This window comes from Aulostomus chinensis, chromosome 22 (genome assembly GCF_037954235.1).
Source record: "Aulostomus chinensis isolate RoL2024-O1b breed Wild chromosome 22, RoL_Achi_v1.0, whole genome shotgun sequence".
Taxonomy (NCBI): domain Eukaryota; kingdom Metazoa; phylum Chordata; class Actinopteri; order Syngnathiformes; family Aulostomidae; genus Aulostomus; species Aulostomus chinensis.
The window spans coordinates 18,896,210-18,918,872 of NC_141341.1; the positions used below are offsets into that span (position 1 = coordinate 18,896,210).

Here is a 22,663-nt window from a genome sequence, read left to right on the forward strand (position 1 = left end):
TGATGTGTTTTCACGGGTAGGTGGGGATGTAGGGAGAGCACTGTTTGCTGATGATGGGGCACTATGGAAGAGGGGTAGGGACTTAGCACATGTAGTGGGTAAAGTACAGGAGGCTATAGATGTGGTGGTTGAGTGGGGCTATGAGTGGGGGAGCAGGTTCTCAGTAGATAAGACGCAGACAGTGTTCTTTACTAGGAAGAGGGATGTGGGTGGTGAAAAGCTTAGGATGTACGGTAGGGAGTTAGAGAGAGTGGGGTCCTTTAAGTATTTGGGAGTAGTTTTTGATAGTAAGTTGACTTGGGTGGAGCACATTAGGAGGGTTGAGGGCAGGTGTAGGAAGGTGATAAATGTGATGAGGTGTTTGTCAGGTAGGGACTGGGGGGCTAGCTGTGCGGCACTGAAGACGATTTGTATTTCGATGGTGAGGGCGGCACTAGATTATGGGTGTATAATGTATGGGTCGGCTGCTCAGTGTCACTTGCGGGTTCTGGATGTGGTCTACAATAAGGCACTGAGGGTGTGTTGTGGGGCGCTAGGGACAACACTGGTGGCAGCACTGCAGGTGGAGATGGGTGAGATGCCCCTGGAGCTAAGAAGGAAGCAGTTAATTGTGAGGTATTGGGCTAACCTGCAGGGTCACTCAAGGGTGCATCACCAAGAGTGTGTTAGATGAGTGTTGGGAGTATGGGAGGGGGGGGGGGAGACACAGGGAGCACTTTGGGAGTATAGGGAATGTACTGGCTAGGGAGCTAGGAGTAGGGCACATTAGGGTGAGTCAAACAGTGGTGTACCCAGAGATGGCACCGTGGAGGATGGCGTGGCCAGAGGTGGACTGGTGTTTGTTGGAGTTGAGGAGGGAGGGGGAGGACTTGGTTAGGGCTCACAACAGGTGTATGAGAAGGGTGTATGGTGGGTGGGAGAAGGTTTATACTGATGGATCAAGGGCGGAGTCTGGGGAGACAGGATTTGGGGTGGCAGTACCGGGGAGAGGGATAGGGCTTAGTAGGCGCACGACAGATGGGCTGGGGGTTTTCACAGTGGAGATGGCAGCGGTGCTGGTGGCACTGAGGTGGGTGGAGTGTACACAAGTGGGGAGGGTGGTGGTCGGCTCAGATTCAGCAGCAGTCCTAACCAGCATCAGGTCATGTCACACGGGTAGTGGTCAGGATATTTTGTACCAGGTTCTTCAGGCAGTCACGAGGATAGTTCAGCGGGGGGGTCAGGTTAGGTTTTTATGGGTACCAGCACATGTGGGGGTGGAGGGGAACGAGAAGGCAGATGAGTTGGCAAAGGGGGCGTTGGTGAAGAGGACGGTGGAGATGAATGTGAGGGTGAGTAGGGCTGAGGTGAAGGTGATAGTGAGGGAGAGGGTGATGGACAAGTGGCAGGGAAGGTGGGACAAATAGAAGAAGGGTAGGCACTTGTATAGGGTTCAGAGGAGTGTGCGGGCTAGAGGGTGTAGGGGTGGAGGTGGGCAGAGGAGGGAGGAAGTAGTGAAGGTGAGGCTGAGGCTGGGACACTGTGGGCTGAACGGGACTTTGAAGGTGTTGGGGAAGCACGACACTGGGCTGTGTGAGGGCTGTGGTGAGGAAGAGTCAGTAGAGCACGTACTCCTGAGGTGTGGCAGGTATGAGGTGGAGAGGAGGGTGATGAGGGACAGGTGGAGGAACATGGGGAAGGGTGAGATCAGTCTGGAGGGAGTTCTGAGGATGGAGGATAGGGAGAGTGTTAGGGTTCTTTTAGAGTATTTGAGGGATACAGGATTGTATGATAGGATTTAGGTTGAGGGATTATGTTTAGGATTTAGAGGTAGGATTTAGGTGTAGGGGTTAGAAGGAGGGAAAGATGGTGTTCCGCGATGGGACAGAAGAGGGCGGTAATGCTCCATCTTGTTGGTTGCCAACCGCCGTAAAAACCGAAGAAGAAGAAGAAGAAGAAGAAGAAGAAGAAGAAGAAGAAGAAGAAGAAGAAGAAGAAGAAGAAGAAGAAGAAGTGAGTCTACAATACCAACAGCAGGGGGCGATAATCGGTCGTGACGCTGTTTGTCACCTGCCACTAATAGACGAGTCAGAAGAAGACGCTGCAGCCGCCGGTCCACCGAGGAACGGCGAATGATTCTCCTGTGCTAGTTTGATTTTTCACCAAAACGTCGTACGCCATGAGGTACGTATATCTATGTTTAAACAACTGCACTGATGCAAAGCTGTGTTAAAACAGTTGCACTGAAGCAAAGTGTCAGTTGCAGCGATGATGTAGTTCGGGGCGAGAGTAGCCTGAAGTTAGCAGCGTGTATTGTGTCCATCACTTATAACTCCGGCTTCGACAAAATCGGGGTTGTTTATTGATATATTTATCATTAAAAATATGCTTTCAGTCAGGTATGTGAATGGTTTCATTTCATTACGAGGAATTTTGTCGGCCAGCCTATGTAGTTTTCGGGACAACCAGTTAGCTAACGCTGGCTAGCTTTTCTTTAGCCAGGAAGCTAACCTCATTATGCTGTCGGAATGAATGAGTTTTATTTAGCACCTTCATTGGAAGGTAGGCGTCAGTATACACAAGGGGGTCCTCAGTAATTTCATCATTAATGCAGTCGTACGTTCACAAACACGCCAGTCACGTGACAATTACCAACATTCAGTAACAGAAGAAGCATTTTCCAGACTTATCGGTATTTATCAAACAATACACTTCAGTAATATTGGAGAGCTGCCGATGTCTAACCACTGTTAATTTACCAGCTTTATTTAGTGGCATTAACAGCTAAATGAATGAATGAGTCCGTGTTTTAGGTTAGCAGCTACGAGTTAGTAGCCTGGAGTAGGAACCACCAGTCAGTCTCAGGTTAAATTAGCGAGATAACCGTCTTGTTAGGACCTGAACGGGCCAGGTCGCAGCAGCGAGGAGCAAATGAGCCTTCAACCAACCTGTGCCTGTCTTGGTATTTAGAGGGGACCGCGGCAGGGGTCGGGGAGGCCGCTTCGGGTCCCGTGGAGGACTGGTCCAGGGGTGAGTTGGACCTCCTGCTGCATTGTCATGGCCATTTTTTTAAGGACGTATAAAAAAAAATGCTTTGCCGGCTTTTTGAATGTTAGAATCAATTTGTGTTAACTCTTGAACACACAATGACATTGGAACTGATGCGGTTGATGAGTTTCTGTCCACATCACCCACTGCTCATTAGGTTTGGAATAATTCATCATCCAGCATATTTCATGCAGCACATAATTTATATTAGTTTTAAGACCAGTTTCTCTGTTCACTGCTGCCGCCATTTTTAACAAATAACAAACTTCTTTTCTCATTTTTATCCAGGTACCGTCCATTTGTTCCACACATACCATTCGATTTTTACGTGGTGAGTAAAAAAACAACCACGTGTCTGATTTACAGTGTTGCCTCATACATGCACACACAAGGTGGAAGCTGCACTACTGCTCCAGTTTGTCACTGCCGCTTGGAATAAATCTAAATAGCTGCAAGTTTGCCATAAGTAGTATTCCCTCAGGTCAACTAGTTAACATCATTATCACATGTGGCCTTTGCAAGGAATTGTAGTCGAAGTTTGTTCTCTTTATGATGCTCCCATTAGAATAGTAAATCAGACTGTTTTCATCAGTGTGAGACGGCGTTCCCTCGAGTAAAACCGGCGCCTGACGAGACGGCTTTCAGCGAGTGTCTGCTGAAGAGAAACCAGGACCTGAGCCCCACTCCTGCTGAGCAGGTCCACTCACACACACACACACACACACACACAGATCTTTGTTTTCTGTCATTTTTGTGTTACTGACCGAAACTTTGTGTACTGTTTTTTTCCTGCGTGTAGTCTTCTATCTTATCCCTGGTCACCAAGATCAACAATGTCATCGATAACCTGATTGTTGCCCCTGGCAACTTTGAAGTGGTGAGTCATTTTTTTGATACTGCACATCTGAAATCCTCCATGATTGTGATGAGCACATTCTAATTCAGCTGCACTGTGGTGAGGGTTACTTCAGTGGTCAAGTTGGTTGGCCAAATTCTTCACAATCCCTCAACCAGTGGATCCTGCTAACAGTTTTAATACTTCAGCCAGGTGCTTGGTAGTACATATGTGGGGTCGATAGTTTCCATGAATATATGGGGACTATCTTAAGGCATCTGTAGCATGGCCGCATCAGAAACAGCTTTCCATCTGGTCACTCTTGTCATGCACGTCCTGTTTTACAGAGAAAATCTAGATTTAATAATAATAAAAATAATTCATTTTATTTGTATAGCGCTTTTCATGGTACTCAAAGACACTCTACATCAAGAAAACAATTTAAATATAGCAATAAAATAAATATAAATAAGTAAAATTGTCACATTTTAAAAGCAGTTTTAAAAAGGTGGGTTTTCAGAAGGGATTTGAAGGCGGACAAGTCTGTGGTGGATCTGATGTGGACGGGGGAGAGTTCCAGAGGGAGGGAGGACTTTAAGTTTTAAAGTCATCCTAAACCACAAATGCGAATGACTCAAAGCTGATGTACGCCCAGCTCTAGTACTTGGACTTGTGATAATGGTTTTCCCGTGTGTCTTCACAGCAAATTGAAGAAGTGCGTCAGGTGGGGTCTTACAAGAAGGGCACCATGACAACAGGACACAATGTCGCTGATCTGGTTGTCATCCTGAAGATTCTTCCCACATGTGAGTTGGATGGCATGACACCTGCTGCTAATGATAATTAATTGAATCAAGATGTAACATGCTACTGACTCTCAAAACAAAGGAGAAATCCAGGCACTCCAAACATTACATGGAAAAATGAGGGAGAAGTTAGGGTTCGGGTTCCAGCCTCCCTAACCCTAACCCTAACCCTACATCACCTGCAGCTGCTGGCTGGCAAACACAGGAGAGACTCAACAAGGCCAGTTAACTCAAACGTGGCGTACTCTCACATATCCAGAACCAAGTGAGCTGAGAAAATAGGTCAAAAAAGTGAAGATACAATGGGAATGGCCATCCCATGGGAATGAGAGACAGACAGAAAAGAAAAGAGAGGGACAGAAAAAGAGAGGGAGAAAAAACCACAGACAGGGAGACTTAGACTAACAACAAATGATAACAACAGCAGCAGCATGTAGGGCCCGGAGGTAGAGTGGCCATCTAGCAACTGAAGGGTTGCTGGTTTCATCCTCACTTCCCCTGGTGACCATGTCAAAGTGTCCTTGAGCAAGATCTTAATTGCTCCTGATGAGCAGGTTATGCTGGGGGCCAGGGTGGTGCCATCCAGGGTACCTGTCTCATCAGATCAGGTGGTCCTCAGGTGTTTGGGCCCAGCACAAGAACTTCAGTTTATCAGAGTTTAATAAAGGAAATGATGGTCCTCCATGTTTCCTGTTCTTCAGACAGGCCTCCAGTTTAGTCAGCTGGTTTGTTCCATGTGGATCATTGATGAGTTCAGCTGAGTGTCGTCTGCATAGCAGTGAACATTAATGGAGTGTTTCCTGATCATGTGACCTAGAGGAAGCAGGTACAGGGTGAAGAGGACTGGTCCAAGCACAGACCCTTGTGGAACACCAGAACTGACTGTAGTGGTCTCAGAGGAACCATCATTAACTCGTACCACCTGAGATGACCTAGTAAATATGACCTGAACCAGTTTAGTGTGGTTCCTTTAATACTAGTGACAGGTTCCAGTCTCTGTAGAAGGATATGGTTGTCAATGGTATCAAATCTGCACTGAGATCTGAGAGCAGGTGCACTGAATATTTACGCACTAGAGAATATATGGAATTGAAATCTTGACCTGAATGAATGTTCACTGAACACTGGCAAAAAACAAAAAAAAATTCTGACTTCAGATGAATCAAGATAAGAAAATCTGAACATTCAGTGGCAGCTTTCAATATCAGACAAAAGAAATATGTCCTGGAAGAAGTTCCTTTTTTGTTCATGAGGCCTTTTTTTCTTAGTGGAAGCAGTTGCAGCTCTAGGCAACAAAGTAGTGGAGACCCTTCGGACTCAGGACCCTTCTGAAGGTAACACAACTACGCTGATGTGATGTGTGTCTTCGTGTGATGCCTCCAGTGAAAATTCAATACACTAATTGATGGAAATGTACAGATGGTGACAATGTGTATGTAACTCTGCTGATGGTGCGTGTGTGCGTGTGTGTGTGTGTGTGTGTGCGTGTGCGTGCGTGCATGCACATGTCAGTGCTGTCCATGTTGACCAATGAAACAGGCTTCGAGATTAGCTCAGCTGATGCTACTGTCAAGATCCTCATCACCACTGTTCCTCCCAACCTACGCAAACTGGACCCAGAGCTGCACTGTATGACCTCTCTCACACACACACACACACACACACACACACACACACACACACACGTTGTTCAGTAGTCCATGAAGCACAGCTCGAGACTGTCCTTACAATGAACTGTTTTTGTTGTGCCTTCAGTGGACATCAAGGTGCTGCAAAGCGCCCTGGCTGCCATCCGCCATGCCCGCTGGTTTGAGGAAAATGCATCCCAGTCCACGTGAGTAATTTTTCTATAACTCTTGCTTGGTTGGGTTAACGTGATGTGCTCAAGTCAGTTTCTCCTGTATTCGTCTTCAGGGTCAAAGTCCTGATCCGCCTGCTGAAGGACTTGAGGCTGCGCTTCCCTGGCTTTGAACCTCTCACTCCTTGGATCTTAGACCTGCTGGTAAACCTCCTGCCTCTCTCACACACACACACACACCTATGCACACACCCCTTTGTTTTCTGTATACACGTGTGTTTGTGTTTGTGTGTGTGTGTGTGTGTGTGTGTGTGTGTGTGTATGTGTTCCATCAGTTTGACGGTGCTGAGGCAGGTGTTTGTGTTCCAGGGTCACTCTGCAGTGATGAACAACCCATCCAGGCAGCCTCTGTCCCTGAATGTGGCCTACAGGTCAGTCCCCCTCACTGTGGCAGTGTTTCTCCATGATGTTATGCTTTGTGTTTGGCTAAAACATTCATTTGTTTTTAAGGCGCTGCCTGCAGATGTTGGCTGCTGGTCTCTTCCTTCCAGGCTCCGTGGGCATCACCGACCCCTGTGAGAGTGGGAACTTCAGAGTCCACACGGTCATGACTCTGGAACAGCAGGTATGTCCAGTCTCTGCTACATTGTCTGCCTGGTTTATAATAACCAACAGAAATAAAGGCTCTCCTCATGATGACAGTGATAACATGGTGTTTGTGTGTATTGTGTGTGTGTGCAGGACATGGTGTGTTTCACAGCTCAGACGCTGGTGAGGGTTCTGTCTCATGGGGGGTACAGGAAGATTCTCGGCCTGGAGGGAGATGCTAGCTGTAAGAGATGCTCTTTCTTTAATGTGATGTGTGTGCACGAACCCTCAAAATGATCAAATATCTCATTTATTCGACAGTCTTTTTAAATATTCTCAGACTCACATGCACAGCTTTAGTTTTTCCATGGTCATGACAGGATTCAGCAGCTTTGGAGCTGAATGTTGTGCGAAAAATGACTTGTACCGTAAGAGCAGCATTTTAGAGTTCGTCTCTCAATTTCAGCCTTGCTTAACTGTATGTTGCTTTAAGGAGTGTTCAGTCAAGTGCCTTTGTTGTGTGATGTCATCCAACCAATTTCTGCCTGATACTGCAGATCTGGCGACAGAGATGTCTACATGGGATGGTGTCATCGTCACGCCATCAGAAAAGGCCTTTGAGAAGCCTCCAGAGAGAAAGGAGGAGGAAGATGAGGCTCTAGAGGAGGGAGGGGATGGGGAGGATGAGAGCATGGAGACCCAGGAGTGACAGGTGGTGTAGGCTCTGTTCATCCGCGTCCATATTGGCTTAAGACATTAGTTTTTAATGGCTGTCCTGATTTGTTCACAGTTCTTTGGGACACGACTGGAAGACTCCTGTACTCTGGACAGTAACATCAGGATTCATGAGCCCCACCCCAGCCTTCCGCCTCCCCAATGACAACGACTGGTTCAGAAATAGGATGGGCCCCTTTCCTTGTCAATTACTATGTATTTACTTTGAAACTGTCACATGAGGAATTAAACTTTTTTTATTTGTTTTGAGTGACTGAGTCTGAATAACAATTTTTTTTAAAAAAAAGTGCTTTCAATCAAAGTGCAGAATATAACACGTTAAAAAAACAAAGTTAAAATCACCAATAACATAAAAAACATTGTTGAAGAGTCAAATGAAGAGTGAAGTGAGCCTGAAGCTTGGCCAAAGAAACCTCCACAGAACATGTCTGATGTCTGCAGGTGGACTGTCCCAGGGTTGCTGCTCAAAGGAGAACGTCTGCTCACCAACTGTCTTTTTTTGTGACCTCTTGGATGCTCAGAAGGCCATCGCCCTGACAGCACAAAGCGTGTGAAGGTACACAGGGTTTTTAAATGCTCAGTCAAATATGATGGTTCTTTACAATTTAATATTTGGTAAGTAAGCAACATGTTTAAGTCGGGGGTCACTGGACAGGTAGCCAGTGCGAGAGGCCAGCACTGTGGTAATGTGTTCACATTTTCCTGCTTTTGTAAGTGCGCGAGCTGCATTATTCTGAACCATGAGCAAAACCCCAAAACTCTTAAGGCAAACCTGTCAAGAGGATATTACAATAATCAATACCAGAAGTGATAAAAGCATGGATGAGGACCTCAGTCGCTTTGAATGACTAAAGTGGTTGCAACTCGGCGAAGTTTCTGAGGTGGAAAAAGGCAGCTTTAGTCACCTTTTATATGAACATCCAATTAAAAAGTCTGATCAAAATACACCAAGATTCTGAAATTTATCTCTGCAATGGATAACAATGATCAAAGGCAAAATTATCATGTGAGTGACTATTTAGCAGGTCTAATAATCATTTCTCTTTGCCAAGCTAAGTAGCAAGAAATTTGTTAACAACCAGCTCTAATGGCAGCAAGACAGGTTTAAAGTTTGGTTACATCTGACTGATCTTCAACGACAACAGTCGTATACAATTACAGATCATCAGCGTAACATCCAGCCATTTTCTACTGCTTGTCCTGTTCACGGGGGTGGAGCCTATCCCAGCAGCCTTCCCCCTGGACAGGTCACCAGTCCATGGCAGGGCCAACACATAGAGACAGACAACCATTGGCTCTCCCAGCCACGCCTACAAACCTGCATTAGCATAACAGTGAAAAGCAATTCCAAAGGAACAAAGGATCTGGCCCAGCGACGCCAAGTAGAGTGAGAACAACAGTGGTCCCAGTACAGATACTTGGAAACTCTGTTTTTTAAATTTTATGAAATTATATATATATATATATATATATATATATATATATATACCACTGGAGCACCTGAGACAACAAAATAAGTGAGTCTGCATCCAGGCCAGGCATCTTGTGGTTCACTGGTTGAATCACAGCAGTTTTGAAGCAGGCCAGCACTCCTGAGGAGAGTGACAGGTTCACTCCTTCAATGAACCTCCACCCAACAGTTCTCCGTCAGCAAGCACATCCTGCAACAGCAGCGATGAAAACCTTCCTTTACCAGCAGGAAGGTGGAGCAGATCCAGGATCAGTGGGGACGGAGAGAGAGCAGGAGAGCAGGACAGAGACAAAGACAGAGAATGGAGGAAGACAGAGAGACAGAAGGAAAGAGAGAGACAGAGATAAAGAGGGAGAGAAAGGGAGGAGAGACTGATGGACAGAGACAAAGACAGAGAATGGAGGAAGACAGAGAGACAGAAGGAAAGACAGGGACAGAGATAAAGAGAGAGATAGGAGGAGAGACTGATGGACAGAGACAAAGACAGAGAATGGAGGAAGACAGAGAGACAGAAGGAAAGAGGGACAGAGATAAAGAGAGAGAGAAAGGAGGAGAGACTGATGGACAGAGACAAAGACAGAGAATGGAGGAAGACAGAGAGACAGAAGGAAAGACAGGGACAGAGATAAAGAGAGAGAGATAGGAGGAGAGACTGATGGACAGAGACAAAGACAGAGAATGGAGGAAGACAGAGAGACAGAAGGAAAGAGAGGGACAGAGATAAAGAGAGAGAGAAAGGAGGAGAGACTGATGGACAGAGACAAAGACAGAGAATGGAGGAAGACAGAGAGACAGAAGGAAAGAGAGGGACAGAGATAAAGAGGGAGAGAAAGGAGGAGAGACTGATGGACAGACAGGGACGTGAGCAGGTGGAGCTACGGGTGGCAGCTGGAGCCTCTCCAGGTCTGGAGCCTCCTCCAGCAGCACCAGGATCTGGGATGAGGGGAGAAGAAGAGGAGTTAGTAACACGTATGAGGACAGGAGGAGGAGAGAGAAGCCCAGTGCATCATGGGAGATCCCAGCAGTCTGAGCCTATAGCAGCAGATCTAAGGGCCAGCCTAAGCAGTCCTGACTATAAGCCTGATCAACAAGGAGGTCTTTAGTCTGCTCTTAAACCTAGAGAGGGGGTCTGGGTCCTGGACTGAAACGGGGAGACGGTTCCACAGGAGGGGAGCCTGATAGCTGAAGGCTCTGGCTCCATTCTACTGTTAGAACTCTAGGAACCAGCAGGAACCCTGCATCCTGGGAGTGAAGGGTTCTAGCTGGATCATAGGGGACTAGGAGCTCTGTCAGGGATGAAGGAGCCTGACTGTTGAGGACTTTGATGGTAGAAGAAGAATTTTAAATTCTGTTCTGAATCTGACAGGGAGCCATGCAGAGAAGCAGTCCAGGAGAGACCTGGTCTCTGCTACCAGTTCTAGTCAACATGCGGCAGCAGCGTTCTGGACCAGCTGGAGAGTCTTTAGGGACTTATTATTCCAGCCTGGTAGGAGGGAGGTGCAGTGATCCAGCCTGGAAGTGACAAAAGCAGGGACTAGTTTGTCTGCATCTTCTTGAGCCAGGATGTGTCTGATCTTAGCGATGTTACGGAGATGGAATGTGTTTGAAATCAAGCGGTGGTCCACACAGCTGGTCCAGAATCCTGGTCCTGACGCTATGCTGCCATAATAGCTGTCAGTGGCTTTTATGGCAGCGTCTGGCTGGGCTGGATGGTGGAACAGTGTCTCAATGGCTGCTGCTATTTTAGAGGGGCTGATGAGCATGTTCTTTAGATATAGAAAGTTTCTGATTGTGCGCAGGAAATTGTTGTTCCACGACCTCGTCATGATGGCGTCATAATTCCTATCAAAGTACCGATAGGGTAAGTCATCATCACACGTGTGTGGTCCCTTCCACACGTCCACACAGCCATCGTCCCGCTGCTGCGCTCTGCACTCCTCACAGTCATCGAACCACTGCGACATGATTGATTCGTTTAGCAGCGGCAGTCCAACTCTTGTCAGGTGCTCCACCAAGCGGTCTGAAGTCTCACGGTCCATGTAGCGATCATCACGATCCACATATACATCGGCAGATCCCACTAGAATCTCACAGGGCGGATCCTCTAGTTGACGCGTCGCCACCGACGAATACAAACGTCTACCCTCATCTACGCACAGAAAAACAGGGTGTTAAAACACAAACGCATGAAAACAAATAGGCATTGGGGAAAACTTACCATTAACCAGAGTCGTGTCCATGATTTCACCGTAGTCCACCGTCTGTCCACACCTTGGGTCGGAAACGCATATGATACAGCAACAAACTCTGGGCGTATTTAAGTACTAGCCCAGAATCCCATATGACTAGCGGGACATGTCCAGGCTAAAGGTGTGGAAAATAATCGATATTAATCGATGCATCGATGTGCATGTGCGCGATGCGAGTGCATCGGCTCATTCACTGGGTATGATGCAATTGATGGGTGAAATCTAGATTCATCTCGATGCGTTGGTGGGTATCGGTAAAATCCGATGCAAGCGCCGTTTTCTTCATGTTAAACTTCACCCCATCTGCTGTTCCCCAGGAGCTATGAATGCACCATCATTATTTTGCGTATTGTATTGAATACGGACGGAAGCCGTGAGGTACAAACAATACACTACTAGTAAAACAGCATGGGCGTTCACGCAAACAGCAGCGAGGAAGCTTCTATATTTAATGCACCCGCAACGTTTAAATCATATGTTTGGAAACACTACGGATTCGCAAAGAAAGATGGAAAGCTCGACAAAACGTCCGTCATTCGCAAAGAATGCCGCGTTAGGAAGCCGTACAACGGCAGCACGACAAACATGCAGACCCACTTAAGAAGAGTACACCACATCACCCACAAGTCTACCGCCACCTCCCCGCTTCCCCGTCTAGTTCCTCGCCGGACACCGTAGAAACATTGATTGCACTGTTGAAAAAGTCACTTTAGGTTACTCATTGAGTGTTTTGTTGTTGCTGTGTACTGTACTTTTTACAGCTGTAATTATTGTTTGTTTTTCTCTTTTATTGTTGCAGAACTCACTCAAATCACTGATTCTCAGTGGCCAGTTAGAAAGTCAACTCTAGCAGTTTGGCAGACAGTGTTATGGCCATTGAATGGTTTATTTGCACCATGTTAGGCCGTGCATTAGTTGTTCAATAGTGTACTGTAACATGACCCGACTAGGACAGAGCACTTGTGTGATGTAGGTTTGGGATTGGAATCCTTTAGGATTTTATTGATTCAGATTCCTTAACAGTTGCAGGTCTGTCTAATCCGTGTAACTGTACAAAACGGAACCCAAAGGACACTTATGGGTTCATTTGGTTCTATTTGTAGACTCAGAATTATGATGGTCCTTGAAATCTAAAAGTTAGAGAACCACTGCTATTGTGATTGCATAGACGATGTGAAAGTGTGAGGAAAGTTGCTGCTGTTTTAAGATGGCAAAAAGAATTTGCATGAAGTGGTGCATAGTAAAAAAGACAAACAGCACTTTTGTTGAATTTACTGCCAAGTGCCCATAAGGAATGAAGCCAAATCCTTTTTGTCGTACCACTGAATTCCATTTTTTTTAGGGCCTGAGCCAGAGGGTACCTCATTTAATTTCTTTTTTTTTCAAATTAGCATGTTGAATCGCATCATATCGCAGCAAATTGCATCATATCGTATCGCATTGACTTGAACTAAATGATTATTGCATTGTATCGCATTGTGAAGAGGGTAAATCGTATCGTATCGGCAGAAAATTATAATCGTTAAAAGTATCGTATCGCTGGCAGTGCATCGAGATGTGTATCGAATCGTCCTCAGTGCTGAGATTCACACCCCTAGTCCAGGCATGTTTCGGTCCTGCCACAGAATCCTATTGTTTGCGAGCTGCTCTAAACCGGAAACGGACACGCCCCTTTTTAGCACGGGGGTGCACGTGCACGAGGACGCACGTTCACATGCACACGCAAAGGTTTTCACATGCACGCGCAAAAGCACCGTCTTATTACTACTGCTGTCATCTTGAACTTCGGGAAACAGTGATCAACATTTTTCAACATTTTATGGACCAAACAACTCATTGAGCAATCAAGAAAATAACCAGCAGATTACTCCATCCATCCATCCATCCATTTTCTTCCGCTTATTCCTGTTCAGGGTCGCGGGGGGCTGGAGCCTATCCCAGCAGCAATGGGCGAGAGGTGGGGTTCACCCTGGACAGGTCACCAGTCCATCACAGGACCAACACATATAGACAGACAACCATTCACACTCACAGTCACACCTACAGTCAATTTAGAGTATCAATCAGCCTCGTCCCCTCTTGATGTCTTTGGACTGTGGGAGGAAGCTGGAGTACCAGAGAGAACCCACACAGGAACAGGGAGAACATGGAGACTCACACAGAAAGATCCCGTGCCCGGGACTCAAACCCGGAACCTTCTTGCTGTGAGGCCACAGTGCTGACCACTGCTCCACCGTGCTGCCCCCAGGTTACTCAGTTATGATAATAACTGTTAGTTGTAGCCCTAATCCTCAAACTACCAATTTTTAACTTCAATATTAACCAGAAACGGTTGTCCTTGGTAGCATAGGATTATGATTTGTCCTGAGTTCAGTTAACGGGCATCAACCCATTTGGACTGAAACTTTTGTTCTCTGAGATACCGCACAAATAATGATAACATGCCTACCTGTGCTGGAACCTCTCATTTCTGCCATGATAGACAAACAAGTGCTGGAAACAGTGTTGTCTTTGTCACGCTGCACGAAAACGAAAATGACGACGTCAGACCCTTTTTTCCATGACGAAAATGAGACTAAGACGAACGTCACCATCGCCCTGTGAAGACTAAAATGTGACGAGAGTGTACACATTTTAGTCTGACGAGAACGAGACGAGACTAAATTGTCAGTTGGTGGACGATCAAAGTTTCAAAACATGCGTTTTTTTCCCGCCAAGTATGACAAGCGTGCAATGTCAATCAAGAGCTCAAACATCAGTATGGAGCCAAAAGTAGCTGTTGGTCCTCATGGCCACGCCCCCATCATCAGTACACACCACTAAAAGCCTCTCTCTCTCCCACACACACACACACACACAGACAGTCTGGGCCTGTCTGCAGAGGACGAGACTCCCACCACGGCAGCAGCAGCGCTGTCGGGTGGTCCTGAACAGAGGGATGATTAAAGCATAGCTTTAGTCTGTGAGGCTCGCCCTGAGATGCAGTTTCTGTTTGTATGAAGCCTAAAGTTTGGTGGTGGTGGTTCCACCTCCCCCGTGGAGCAGAGAGCGCTTCCTAGTGCTACATGCTAAAGCTAGAATGAACGGGGCTGCCAGGGCCCGCTAACGTTGGCTGGTTTAAAGCAGCCTTCTATTAATCTGGCGTGTTATGAATAAAACCCTGTCCATTTGTGGACGGGTGGCAGGTGGAGTGCTTTGACCCGTGTTTGTGGGACTGGGAGACACGGGAGTCCTCAGACCTGCTGCTGTTCCCTGTCTCAGCAACACACCTGGATGCTTTAACCAGTCACAGCAGCTGAAGCCAACATGGAGGACATGAGGTCGTTCACATGGAAGTCAAGTGTGCTTTTATTTTGTTTGATCCTATTTTATTGTGATACAATACTCCTATTGTGGGTCAGTGTGTTGTCTGCTTCTGCAACAAAAGAATAAAAGTAAAAGGTAGAGAAAGAAAAAGAGGGAAAAACTCCCCTTTGAAGGTGGATCAGTTTCAGTGCTTCATTCTAACACTGTAGTGGCCTCTTAACTACACACACACATCTTTATTTAGAGGATCTTTGATATTTGACTAAAACCTTTGAGTTTTCATTGACTAAAACTATCAGGGATAGAAATGACTAACATGTGACTAGAGCTAAGAAGCATTTAGTCCAAAGACTGAGACTAAAACTAAATCTAAAATGCCTGCCAAAAACAACACTGGCTAGAACAGGTGGAGGCGACTTCTTTACCACCCCAGGGGAAATTGGAGGGGATCTTTGGTTCATCAGTTTTTTTTCACCTCTTGATGGAAGTGACAGGTGTTCTAATAAGCCAAATGTGTTGCATCTGCCTGCCACACTCACATGCAGCAGTCACTTCCCCCTTGGTGTCAGCTCAGCCACACCCCTCCCTGATCAGCCACACCTGCATTCACTCTCCAATCAGTCCACAACTTAAACCCCAGGTTCACGTTCCCCCAGTGCCAGATTGTCCTCTGTTTTCGCATGACTCTCCAGTGAGTCGTCTCCAGCCTGACCTCCCGGTTTGCCCCCAGCCTGCTCTTTGTCTCTGCCCTGGTAATTCTGTCTGCCTTGTGGTCCTGACCACGAGAATTCCTGTTTGGCCTGCGTGTTATCAACCTGGGTTGGCTAATGGGTTAACCAGTCAGCCCTGAACTGGGTCGAGACCTCATGCCGAGTTCGAGGAGGATTAAGCTGAGGCCTACCCTGCTGCTAACACCAGCGCTGCGAGCCTGTCATCCTCAGAGACCTCACACTTGTTCAAGTAAACTGATTGTACTGAACGCTGTGCTGTGTGGGTCCTTGCATAGAATGTGGCGAAATGCTCCACTGAAAATTGCTGTTATTTCAACTCTTACTTGATCTTGAGACCATTCAGTGGAAAACCGTGTAGTTTTATTGACAATTTTAATTTATTCTGGAACCACTTTGTATTTTAGAGAGCAGACGGAGTCCACCCCTCTCGTCTGGGCAGCAGGGCACTTGGACACAACATCCTGCATGCTGTTCAGAGCACCCACACCTGACTGACGGATTTCCCCCTCTTCCTCTGTGGTACCGCCACAGGTCACTAGCTCCCCCTACCGTCCACCTCCAGCAATGCCCCATCCCACTATCGTTTCTCCTCTCATCCAACCAGTCTCAACACTTTCCCAGTCCACTTCCATATCCGGTATCCCAGTCAAAACCTCAATGAGAGTTAAGAAATCATCTACTCCACAGACCATTAACCCAGTTAATTTAATCTGTCACACCGGCTTCCATTTTACAACATCACAATGACGACCGCACGTTCAGCACTAACATTAACCTGGCAGTGCTGAACGTGCGGTCTCTTTTAAATAAAACTTTTATAGTACATGACATGATTTTAGACATTCTCCTGTTGACGGAGACATGGCTTGGCACTGATGCTCCAGTTGTTCTCACCGAGGCTGGCCCTCAAATTTTAATTTTTTTATTTTCAATAAGGGGGGGTAGACAGGGAGGAGGCACTGCCTCAACTGTTAAAAACACACTGAACTCAAACAAGGTTTCTTTTAACAGTGACACATCATTTGAGTACCATGCATTTGTTTTTAGCAGCCCTCCTATCCTTTGTATCACAGTTTATAGACCACCCCACCACTCTAACTATTTTATCACTGAATTCTCCGAACTATTAACAACAGTACACTGTACCTACAACAGGATTTGAATCTACACGTGGACAAAGTCTCTGACTCAGTGTCCAGAGAATTTTTAAATATCTTAAGTTGTTTGGATTTCAAACAGCACGTCACACAGCCGACTCACAACGGGGGACACACCTGGACCTGGTCATCACCTGTGGCCTGTCCACTGGTGTGTCCTCTTTTGTCGACCTGGCTGTGTCTGACCATTACTGTGTGGATTTTAACATCACCAGTTTTAACCACCTGGAGGCCCCGGTGAGAACAGTGAGGAAACGCTCCCTAACCCCTCAAGTGGCTGCAAATTTTATTGAGATTTTACTGAGCACTGCTGCTGCAATTACCTGCACCTTGTGATTTTATTGTGGACCATTTTAACAGTGCATTAAAAAGAGCTCTGGACTCAGTGGCTCCACCTCTAATAAAAACCATCAAAACAAAACCTTCACCGCCATGGAGAAATAATGATGAAGTCAGAAACAAAGAGAAGATGCAGGAGTGCAGAGCCAAAATGGAGAAAAACCAAACTAACGGTTCATTTTGAAATACCGCAGCAAGAATTCTAAAATTACAATAATAGAGTCAAAAAGGAAAGAACTTCCCATTTTTCAAAACTCATCACAGAGCATAAAAACAATCAGAAATTCCTTTTTTACACCGTCGATCTTTTAACAAACTCCAATTTTGATAAATCTCTTAAGACCCCCACAGACGCCCTCTGTGAGGACTTTGCAGACCACTTGAAGTAAAGTCGATGATATCAGATCCAGTCTTTCAACTCATCACAATGTGATTTTTAACTCACCTGACCAGCTGCTTTTACCTGAGGAAACCCTGGAGAGTTTTGGCCTGGTCGATGCAAGGACCCTTGGTCGAGTTTTCTCCCAAGTTCACCCAACAACCTGCCTTTTAGATCCAATTCCCACATCACTTTTAAAAACATTTTATGAATTCTTTGAGGAACAGATTTTTAGGATTGTAAATTGCTCTCTTCAGACGGGTGTCTTCATCACTGCCTTTAAAACGGCAGTGATGAAGCCCCTTCTGAACAGAGCAACTTGGATCCTGATGCCTTTAATAACTACCGACCTGTATCCAACTTACCATTTTTAAGTAAAATTTAGAAAAACCGGTTTTTAACCAAGTAAATGATTTCTTAAATAGTAATAATATTTTAGAGAAGTATCAGTCTGGTTTTAGGACGAACCACAGTACCAAAACAGCTCTTTTAAAGATTTTAAATGATATCAGGTGTAATGCTGATAAACAAAAACTCAGTCCTGGTACTACTGGATCTGAGCGCTGCCTTCGATACAGTAGATCACCAGATTCTATTAAACAGACTCAGACACCTGGTGGGCCTCTCTGGTACTGTTTTTAACTGGTTCAGTTCTTATCTCTCAGATCGTTCTTTCTTTGTGAGTATGGATACCGTTTCCTCCAGAACACATGAAATTAAGTGTGGGGTGCCCCAAGGGTCAAATTTAGGTCCCAATCTTTTTAATCTATACATGCTTCCCCTTAGGGACGTCATCAGGAGTCACGGCATCAGCTTCCACAGTTACGCTGATGATACGCAGCTGTACATCGCCGTGTCTCCTGGTGACACAGGGCCTATTGATACCCTGTTTAACTGTATTTTAGATATCAAGTCATGGATGGCAGAGAACTTCCTACAGCTCAACCAGGACAAAACTGAGGTTTTAATCATTGGCCCTGAAGGCAAGAGAGAGGAACTTTTACCAAAACTAGAAGATTTTAAACCTTCACAATCTGTAAAGAACCCGGGTGTCATTTTTGACTCTGAGCTGAATTTCATTCCACATGTCAAGAACATAACTAAGATAGGTTTTTATTTTATTTTATTTTTTATTTTTATCTTAAGAACATAGCCAGAGTCGCCCGTTCCTCTCTCAGGCCAACACGGAGGTGCTGATGCATGCTTTTATTTCCAGTCGTTCAGATTATTGTAATCCCCTGCTCTCTGGTCTCCCCAAAACAACCATCTAGAATCTACAATTACTCCAGAATTCTGCAGCACGTGTGCTGACAAGGACCAGAGGGCGGGAGCACATTACACCGGTTTTAAAATCGCTGCACTGGCTCCCCGTGTGCTTCAGGATTGATTTTAAGGTTCTTTTAGTAGTTTTTAAGTGTCTTAATGGTCTTGACCATCTTATTTATCTGAACTGCTTTTGTCATATCAACCTTCGCGGACCCTGAGGTCCTCTGGCACCGGCCTTTTAGTCGTTCCAAGAGTCAGAACTAAAACCCATGGGGAGGCTGCTTTCAGCCATTATGGCCCAAAGTTATGGAACAGCCTGCCAGAGAACATCAGGACCGCAGAGACTGTTGATGTTTTTAAAAGGAGGCTCAAGACTCACCTTTTTAGCTTAGCTTTTAACTGATTTAGTCTCTCTTGTCCTTTAATTTTATCATTTTATTGGTACTTTTATCTTTTAATTATTTTATTCTACTTTTTTATTAGCTCTTAAACTTTTAGATTTTAGATATATATTTTATGTCATTCTGATATTTCAATATTATTGTAATTTCTGTTCTTTCATATTCTACCTTCTTTTAGTCTTTTAGTCTTTTAGTTCTTAGCTCCAGTGTTTCCTGGTGGGGGCCCTCCACACTGGGAGGTGTGTCTGGTCCGTCGTCCCTGGGATCGTCCAGGCCCGGAGAGCTGGGGGGCTCTGCATTATATGTGGAGTGTACCCGGTCTGTCCGGGTCGGGGGGTCTTGGTGGCGGCGCTCCCTGTGGTTGTGGGCTGTGGCACGTCCTGGTGAGGATGGCTCCCATAGGTGGTCTTTCCTCACTAGGATTTTCAGTGCCCTGCCATGTTCCTACTGACAGTCAGTGTGTGGTTGTGTGTGTGTATATGTGTGCTTGTGTGTGTGTGTGTGGGGGGGGGTGCAAACATACAACTTCCTTTGTAAGTATCCTGATTGAGCCCCATTACATCGAGGGATGGATGGCAGAGGAGCCCATTGAAAACAAGCAGACCAAGAGATTTTTCTTAATTGAGCTAATTGTGTTTATTTCTAGGATCCCCGTTAGCTGATGTCGTAAATGACTTAAATGACATTATAATCATCCCAATATCCCATTACAGCCCCACCAGCAGCCTGAACCCTTGATACAAGGCAGGATGGATCCATGCTTTCATGTTGTTGACGCCACATTCTGACCCTACCATCCAAATGTCGCAGCAGAAATCAAGACTCATCAGAGCAGCCAACGTTTTTCCAATCTTCTGTTGTCCAATTTTGGTGAGCCTGTGCGAATTGTAGCCTCAGTTTTCTTTTCTTAGCTGACAGGAGTGGCACCTGGCGTGGTCTTCGGCTTCTGTAGCCCATTTGCCTCAAGGTTCGACGCGTTGTGCGTTCAGATGCTCTTCTGCATACCTTGGTTGTCTAAAGAGTCTCCAGCTGGTCCAGAATGCTGCAGCGAGGGTTCTGACAGGAGTTAAGAAGAGAGTTCTTAGAGTTTAACTCAGATAAGGGTTAGGGTTAGAGAGAGAACACATCTCTCCACTTTAGCTTCTCTCCTTCCTGTAGGATCTAGAATCCACTTCAAAATCCTTCTGCTGACTCATCAGGCTCTCAATGATGAAGCTCCATCCTATCTGAAAGAACTCATTAGTCCCTACTGTCCAACCAGAGCACTCCGCTCCCGGAATGCAGGTCTGTTAGTGACTCCCAGTATCTCTAAAACAGACTGGGAGGCCGAGAGCCTTCAGGTACCAGTTCCTCTACTGTGTGTCACGCTTACAATGGAAGCCTATGGGGAGACGGTGTCCTCTCAGGGTACATACTGTCAAACAAACGTTTTTCACGTCTACACCATCCATCCCACAGCTTTAACAAACACACCACTGCATTCCTGACAAAAACCCCTACAAAAATATGGTATTATGAGTCACTCTTGACGACTTATTCCTCTTGTCCCCACTCCAATTCTGGTGCTCCTCCTCTCTCTCCACTCTAGCACAGATCAAAGACAGAGCAGTGGGGGAGGGGTTCTTAAAGGGCCAGCTCTCAGCTCTGCTCTCACTCTAGCACAGATCAAAGACAGAGCAGTGGGGGAGGGGTTCTTAAAGGGCCAGCTCTCAGCTCTGATCTCCACTCTAGCACAGATCAAAGACAGAGCAGTGGGGGAGGGGTTCTTAAAGGGCCAGCTCTCAGCTCTGCTCTCACTCTAGCACAGATCAAAGACAGAGCAGTGGGGGAGGGGTTCTTAAAGGGCCAGCTCTCAGCTCTGCTCTCACTCTAGCACAGATCAAAGACAGAGCAGTGGGGAGGGGTTCTTAAAGGGCCAGCTCTCAGCTCTGCTCTCACTCTAGCACAGATCAAAGACAGAGCAGTGGGGGAGGGGTTCTTAAAGGGCCAGCTCTCAGCTCTGCTCTCACTCTAGCACAGATCAAAGACAGAGCAGTGGGGAGGGGTTCTTAAAGGGCCAGCTCTCAGCTCTGCTCTCACTCTAGCACAGATCAAAGACAGAGCAGTGGGGAGGGGTTCTTAAAGGGCCAGCTCTCAGCTCTGCTCTCTCTCTAGCACAGATCAAAGACAGAGCAGTGGGGGAGGGGTTCTTAAAGGGCCAGCTCTCAGCTCTGATCTCACTCTAGCACAGATCAAAGACAGAGCAGTGGGGGAGGGGTTCTTAAAGGGCCAGCTCTCAGCTCTGCTCTCACTCTCTGATCAGACTCAGGCTTCTAACTCCTCAACTACAAGGCCTCCACACTGGACCAAGACACCCTTGGATTCAGGCCTGGGGCTCAGGCCCTCACAACGCTGCTTCTTACATATTGCACTTTGTAGTTTAGCCTTGGTGTCTCTCAGTCTCTCTATGTTTCCACAGATCCACCAGAGCTCCATCTCTCTGCTCCAACCGCCGCCTGCACCCCCCCGTCCCCCCCCCCTTTTATCCCCTGCTGTTACACCGGCCTGCACTTCCCTCCCATGAACCAGTCTACCATCCAGTCCCCCATCAAGCTGGCTTGCTCTCCCTGCCTCCCCTGTGTCTTTAACTAATTTCCTGGGGGGCAAATTTTGCCCAGGTGGCGTTGTTGTGCAGCTTCAAATTGTCAAACTCATGAATTATTTTTAACACCCCACCCTGGACTGCTGTACCATAGGTAGTGATCATTTTCCGATTCTGGTGAGATTCGGCAAGTCCTTACAAGTAGAGAAGCAGAATTAAGATGGAAGGAAGATAATTGCAGTGAAGCCACTGTAAGGGTGAAAGATGAAGGATCGCTTGATAAAATACCAGTCTGTGTGAAAAGATCATGAAGAGTGCAAGTACAAGTATCCCAATAAGGAAAAGGTCAAAAGGGAAAATCAGTGTACCGTGGAGGAACAGTGAGTGAACCAAAGCTGTGAGAAATAGGAATTGTGCTTATCGAGCACTAAGGACATATCCGACAGAAAATAGAGCCATTGAATATCAAAGATGAAGGGCCAAAGCACGGAGGGTGATTAAGTCAGCTGAAAAGGGATGTTGAGGAAGTCTTGAGGAGGACTGAGTGTGGTAACATCAGTGACTGGAACATGGCGGGCAGTGCGCCGTATGTCTGGGGTGTGGAGGAGATCTGGAATCCCGGTCTTGGAGAATGAGGGAATGTTTGCAATGAGTGATGTTGAAAAAGCAAAAGTGTTTGAGAACAAGTTGAAAGCAGTCCATGGTGGTGAAACCATAGGGGAAGAGGCATGAATAAAAGGAACGAAACATTAAAACATTACACATTTGTAACGGCGATGAATGAGGAAACACAGATGTCTGTAACTCGTATTTTTCTCAAGATGAACCACGAGGAGCAACTGGACGAGGAGCATCAGCAGCTCCTGGAGAGGATGGTGTAAGCAGTGAGACTGTTCAGAACTGTTCGGCTTGGTGCTGGATGAAATATTATCATGAATTAATTGCGTACGGAAAGAGGGGGCTCTCCCTAGTTTGAGGAAACAAGCAGTCGTGG

The 22,663-nt window shown here is 46.3% G+C and overlaps 1 protein-coding gene across 1 annotated transcript; it reads left to right on the forward strand.

The window, feature by feature from the left end:
* Window positions 1-1,970: 1,970 nt before the first annotated feature.
* ilf2 (interleukin enhancer binding factor 2) lies at window positions 1,971-8,038 on the forward strand. Its single transcript, XM_086192630.1, has 15 exons — window positions 1,971-2,163; window positions 2,950-3,009; window positions 3,316-3,358; window positions 3,620-3,724; window positions 3,827-3,904; window positions 4,566-4,668; window positions 5,937-6,002; window positions 6,181-6,297; window positions 6,424-6,502; window positions 6,583-6,670; window positions 6,836-6,897; window positions 6,977-7,091; window positions 7,208-7,298; window positions 7,612-7,766; window positions 7,845-8,038. The coding sequence occupies exons 1-14, from the start codon at window positions 2,159-2,161 to the stop codon at window positions 7,761-7,763; spliced, it is 1,164 nt and encodes a 387-aa protein (XP_086048756.1). The 5' UTR covers window positions 1,971-2,158; the 3' UTR covers window positions 7,764-7,766; window positions 7,845-8,038.
* Window positions 8,039-22,663: the final 14,625 nt, after the last annotated feature.